This window comes from Microtus ochrogaster, chromosome 8, assembly GCF_000317375.1.
Source record: "Microtus ochrogaster isolate Prairie Vole_2 chromosome 8, MicOch1.0, whole genome shotgun sequence".
NCBI lineage: Eukaryota > Metazoa > Chordata > Mammalia > Rodentia > Cricetidae > Microtus > Microtus ochrogaster.
This window is the reverse complement of record NC_022015.1, coordinates 15,507,837-15,513,980: the sequence shown is the minus strand read 5'-3', so window position 1 is coordinate 15,513,980 and position 6,144 is coordinate 15,507,837. Positions and strand designations below refer to the sequence as shown.

General features: G+C 45.4%; 1 protein-coding gene across 3 annotated transcripts in view; it reads left to right on the top strand.

The window, feature by feature from the left end:
- Window positions 1-6,144, top strand: part of Tmem159 (transmembrane protein 159) — a 17,427-nt gene that overhangs the window by 8,128 nt on the left and 3,155 nt on the right. For 2 of the 3 annotated variants that reach the window (XM_005351159.2, XM_026781053.1), the window contains exons 3-4: window positions 3,501-3,669; window positions 4,135-4,273. In XM_005351159.2, the coding sequence (XP_005351216.1) occupies window positions 3,501-3,669; window positions 4,135-4,273 (308 nt within the window). The remainder of the gene's footprint in view (window positions 1-3,500; window positions 3,670-4,134; window positions 4,274-6,144) is intronic. The other variant, XM_013347719.1, reaches the window with a different exon arrangement.

Genomic DNA, 6,144 nt, shown 5'->3' with positions numbered 1-6,144 from the left:
AGAGAGAGAGAGAGAGAGACATGAGTTGAATGTCCTAAAGTGCTCCTGTGAGCTCTTTTCACCTTTTGAACGTGTACTTTATGACCTTGAGTTAAGCCATGAAATTAATTTTAACAAAATATCTCAAGAAACCAAATATATCCCTGTTGCAAGGAGCAGCTTGTTCATTCTGGCCGCCCAGAACTAAAATAATCACACAGAAACTGTACTAATTAAGTCACTACTTGACCCTTTAGCTCTAGCTTCTTATTGGCTAACTCTTACATCTTAATTTAACCCATTTCTATTAATCTGTGCATCACCATAAGGTCGTACCCTACCAGCAAAGCTCCGGCATGTCTATCTCTGGTGGCGGATCCGTGGCGTCCCTTCTGCCTCTGTCCTTCTTTCTCCCAGCATTCAGTTCCATCTTTCCTGCCTCCCTAAGTTCTATCCTATCAACAGGCCAAGGCAGTTTCTTTATTCATTAATGGTAATCACAGCACACAGAGGGGACTCCCACATCATATCTCAAACTATAATTTAAGACTGTAATTATCATGAGAAATAATGAGATATCCTAGATTTTTTCCTCAAATACATAGAGCATTTCTCATGCAGGTGTTGTATTTCTATGGGAAATAGTTTTTCTCTCTATAGCATTTACAAAATTTATCTACCCCCCTCTCACCTCAAATCCTTAATGAAGGATGGTCTCAGAGGCGATTCCTGGTGTGGTTACAGGTTGGGAGGCAGCATGGCTAGAAGACATTGTGTGGTGTGCCAGGAGGTGAAATTCGTCATGCTGTAGGAGGCAGTGCTGAAGCCCAGGTCCATGCCTGTGGCTGCTCTGAAGGGCCTTATCTGTTTAAACAAGGTGAGCCCATGTCTGGCTGCCTTTACCTGAGTTATAGATTCTCTTGTTTCTAACTTGCCCCAAGTTCCCACCCTTACGATTACTTGGCTAGAAGTCTGTTGCCAGGAGAAGTATGTGATTTGGAAAGATGCACTTCTGATAATGGCACTTCATTTCAGCCACTGGCCTGCCAACTCCAAAGGAGTGAGACACAGGAAAGACCAGTTTTCAATGCAGGAAGCGCTCCCCACTCCGCTTTTATTTTTAATTTTTATGTCACTTTTTGTTTTGTTTCATTTGAAAAAAATGTTTTTCATATACTATATTCCATCCTGGTTTCCTCCTCCCCCCTTCCTTTTTCTCCTCCCAGAGAGTAGGCACCCACCCAACTCCATGCCCTTTCTCTCTCTTTAAAACAAACAGGTATCCTGGTCAGTGGTGGTGCACACCTTTGAATTCCAGCATTTGGGAGGCAGAGGTAGAGGCAGGCAAATCTCTGAGTTTGAGGTCAATCTGGTCTATAGTTCCAGGGCTACACAGAGCAATCCTGTCTCAAAACAAACAAACAAAACAAGCAAAACAACCAACCTAGAATTAACAGGCAAACAAAAATCAAAGCATAGTAAACAAAAAGAAAAGAAGAAACACACACACACAATCCATAGAAACACAAAATTGGAAACCATAACATACAAGCTAAAAGCCAATAAGACAAAAAATTCCCAAACAAAGCAATATGAGACAAAAAGTCTACAAAAATACCATTGAGTTCATTTCATGTTGGCATGGGGCCTGCTCATAAGCCAGTGAGACTCCCTTGGAGAAAACTCTTTTTTTTTCGTTGTAACTGGATAGCTTCTTGGTTAGGGGTGGAAGGAAGTTCATATGCATCTGACCCTCTCAGTGCTGGGATACCGTCCTCCTTGAAATTGTGCAGGCCCTGTGCATGCTGCCAGTTCATATGTGCATCATTCCTGTTGTGTCTGGAAGACACTGTGTCCTTGGAGTCTTCAATCTTTCTGCCTCCTCTTTCACGTAGCTCCGTGAACCCCGAGGGAGGGGTTTGGTGAAGGCATCCCATTTAGGACTGAATATTCCCAAGTCTCTTATTCTCTGTAATTCTCCAGTTATGTGTCTTTGTAGTAGTTCCCATCTGCAAGAAAAAGTGTCTCTGCTGATGGCTGAGTGAGGCGCTGATTTATGAGTACAGCAGAATGTAGTTAGGAGTCATTTTATTACTGTTTCTTCAACAGAACAATAGTGTTTGGTTTTCCCCTAGGCCTATCTAGTCTAGGTTCTTGGCCACAGGAGCAATGTCAAGCAAGGGTTCCACCTTGTGGAGTGGGCCTTAACTCCAGTCGTGAAGTGGTTACTCCCATGGCATTTGTGCCACTACTGCACACGCAGGCAAGGCACTGCTATAGACTGTGGAGCTTGTAGCTGGACTGATGGTTACTTTTCTAGAGGAAAGTTTTTGAAAGATGGGATCTTTCAGAGAATGGGCGTCAATGCCAGTAATAAGGAGGGTGAAGCCCTGAGACCTGAAAACTGAGGGGGATGCTCATCCTTGTGGGTTTGATTAAGACCAGCTCTGCACTAAAGCAGCCTTCTCCATGGAGTGTGGTCTCCATTTCTTAACCTGGTAAGGGTGGGTAACCTGTTTATTTATTTATTTTTTCTTTTTTATTTATTTATTTATTTTTATTGAGAAAAAGGAAAAAGAAGTTTTCCCCTCCTCCCAGCCTCCCATTTCCCTCCCCCTCCTCCCATTCTTCTCCCCCTCTCCCCCACTCCTCACTCCCTCCCTCTCCAATCCAAAGAGCAGTCAGGGTTCCCTGCCCTGTGGAAAGTCCAAGGTCCTCCCCTCTCCGTCCATGTCTAGGAAGGTGAACAACCAAACTGACTAGGCTCCCACACAGCCAGAACATGAAGTAGGATCAAAACCCCATGCCATTGTCCTTGGCTTTGGGTAACCTGTTTATTAAAGCAACATATGGGTGCCATCATCAGTTTGTGGCCAACTATAGCATCCAGGTTGGTACCATAAAAGCATTGAGGTTGCAAGCCAATGTATGCATTTGGAGTCAAAGATTTTAGCTTTGAATATCTAGGATTTGTTCCTTGGAAACTGGATGCCCACAAATTAGCCACTTAGCCCATTGCATCTCAAACTTGAATGCATACACAAAGCACCTGGGCTCTCGTTGAAAAGCAGAATTAGATGCAACATGTATCAGGTGGAGCCTAAGGCTCCCCATCTTCACTAAGCCCTTGAGAGATGCTGAGTAGCTAGGACTTAACTCCTCTGTTCCTTTGCAACCCTCATTATGAGAACTTTGGCTGCAGAGCTGTAGGCACATTGCACACATAAGAGGGTGTCTTTCAGAGAGGGTGTGTGCTGGGCAAGAGAGCAGCAACATGACCTTTCCTCCTCTCACAGATCTTGACACTGGTGGGAACCTCACCCTTGCCACCCTTCCCACAGATTCCTTATGTTGCTGCCAGGTACCTCACATCTTGGGAGATGTTTCATATTGATGTCTGGGAGCCTCTGACTTGCCGGAGGCCTCTGACTGTGGCCGTACTTCCCACAGCTGAGGCAGATGAGCTCAATCTGAGGTTTGGACATGGGACTTAATCCTGGCTCTCTGTCCTTTGCCTACAGGTGGTTGCCTTCATGAAGTCCCCGGTGGGTCGGTACCTGGACAGGCATCCTTTCCTGGCTCTCGCTGTGCTGATGTTTGTTACCATGTCAGCCATTCCTGTTGGCTTCTTCCTGCTCATCGTGGTGCTCACCTCCCTGGGTGCCCTCATGGGGGCCATATTACTGGAAGGTACTCTGCCCTAGGTTATGGGGAAGTAACTCAATAAGGTGGACAGTATTGAACATCTGCCATTTTTTATAAAAGACTCCTCTTTCTGGTGCAAGGCAGCTTGTCAGAGTAGCTAAAACACAGGCTCTCGTGTTCCATCAGCTGCCCATCACCACTGTGATTTAGGGCGTGACTTACTCCTTCCAGGCTTTAAATTGGACAGGCAACAAAACAAGCAAGGAGACTCCAAGTGTAACATAGTTTGTGAACAGTGGGGAATGGAAGCAACCAGAGGCCCCATAGGCTGATGCCAGAAGCCAAGGCTTAGCCAGGTGTGGACCTTCTGCCATTATGATTTTTAATGGGAAATCTCCCGACTTCAAAAATCTGAGTTAGCTGCCAGTATTTTAGATACCCTGGCCCAGGGCCCTCTCAGTTTCTGTGTATTTCAGGTGAAGGCACCTCCTAACCACGCTTTCCTCCTAGGACTGATTATCTCTGTGTGTGGCCTCTCACTGCTCTGCATCCTCTGTGGCTTGGGCTTCGTGTCGCTTGCCATGTCAGGGATAGCCATGATCTCCTATGTGGTAGTGTCCTGCCTCATGAACTACTGGTTTTCTCCCAGGTAAATGCATGTCAATGGAACAATTAATCTTGAGTATTTGGGGGATCCACACAGATAACTCTCTAATCCCACTTGGTGTCCAGCAGTTAAATTATAAGCGGCAGGTGCTCCTCACAGCTGCCCGTTGACATTAGCTGTCAGCTCCTCTTTTCCAGTAGAGCTTCATACATGCACACATGCACACAAACATTGCGGCCCTTGTCCATCACCCACAGAGCTCATCTCGCAGCTGTAGTAGCTTCGTCAGGCAGTTACTAATTCTTCTAAAAAAGATATCTGTTTACTTTACAAGGTCAAATGGGGTAATTTAGGAGGTTTTGGAGAAAGGCTGACGCATCAGGTAGCCATGCCCACCTCCCAGGGTGATATAGGAGCTGGGATGCTGCTATCCCTGCCATGTACCTTGGTCTCCTCTGTTTGTCAGTGCGAGCATCTCAGCACAGTGAGCAAGGCTCATGTTTACTCTGTGGAGTCCCCCGGCCCACAGTGTGGCTCCTGGGTCTGGAGGAACAGTGACCTTTTTAGATGCTGTAGGGAAACTCAGCATTGCTGAAATGCGATGGAGACATAATGTGCTACCTCCTGATACTCGGGGCTTTTCAGAGGCATCTTTTTTGATACATGATCTTTGTGCTGTGTATAGATTTTTGATTCTTAAGTTCCCACATACGGAGTCTCTCTTGTACTTCACTAATTTCTGCTAATTTGATGACTGTGGCTAAGGTATTTGCTCAGTGCAGAATCTCTGTTGAGCACTTCCCAGCCTCATCTCGTTTAACCCTTGGGGTGAGCCTCATTCTGTGAGAGGGAAATGAAAGGCAAGTGCACATGCTAAGAACAGCTGAGAAGAAACTTAAATCTAGGTCGGCTGAGTCTGGTAAAACTCTCGCCAAAATATAAAGCGGCTATAAAACATAGTCAACAATCTCTGGAAAGAGGCAGATAGTAAAGATTCCAGGGCATTTAGACCATGGTCAGCCTCTCAGCTTGCTGCTGTACCATGAGAGCAGATAATAAGCAAATAAACTGGTCTGGCTGTGTTCCAATAAAACTTTATTTAAACTTTACAAAAACAGATGGCTTGCCAAAGTTTGCCCCTATGGCCATAATTGATTTGCTAGTCCATGCTCTAAGAAAATCCACTAGCACCCTTGAATATCTTAACAAAAGTTGGCTTTACCACTTGCCTAACATGTTCAAGGACCTGGGTTTGATCCCCAGCATTCCCCCTTCCCCCCAAAAAGTTTATCCTGTCATTACTTTTTGTTGATGTGTCTGTGATCTTAAATTGCTCAGGGGTTGTTCTCACAAGATTGCTTAGCTGATAATCCCTGGAATCATGCCAGTTTCTCAGAAGTTGCTTTGATCACTATCAGCTTTCAAGGACACACAGTGCCCTATTTGGCTTATTGAGAGCAATGCTTTAGAGCTAAAATCCCTCCATCCCTTTGAACTCTGCTTTAATTAGGCTACGTGCTTAAAAAGTACACCGCAGAAAGTAGTGTAATGAGATGCTTGGGAGAAGCTCAGGTGGAGGCTACAAGAGTAGGAATCTGAGTTTGGAATCCCAGAACCAACATGAAAATGCCAGGCAAGGTATCCACTCATAATCTCAGCAGTGGGGAGACAGGGATAGTTGGGTGGCTATGGCTTGCTGGCCAACCAGCCCGGCCTATTAGAGAGTTCCAGGCCAATGGGAGACCATGTCTCAAAGGATGTAGACAGTGTTCTTGAGGATGACACATGTGAAAATGTGCACACACACACACACACACACATACACACACACACATACACAAACACACACACACACACACAAACACACATACACACTGAAAGAGAAAAGAAAAGCACAGTCAGAATGGTGTTTG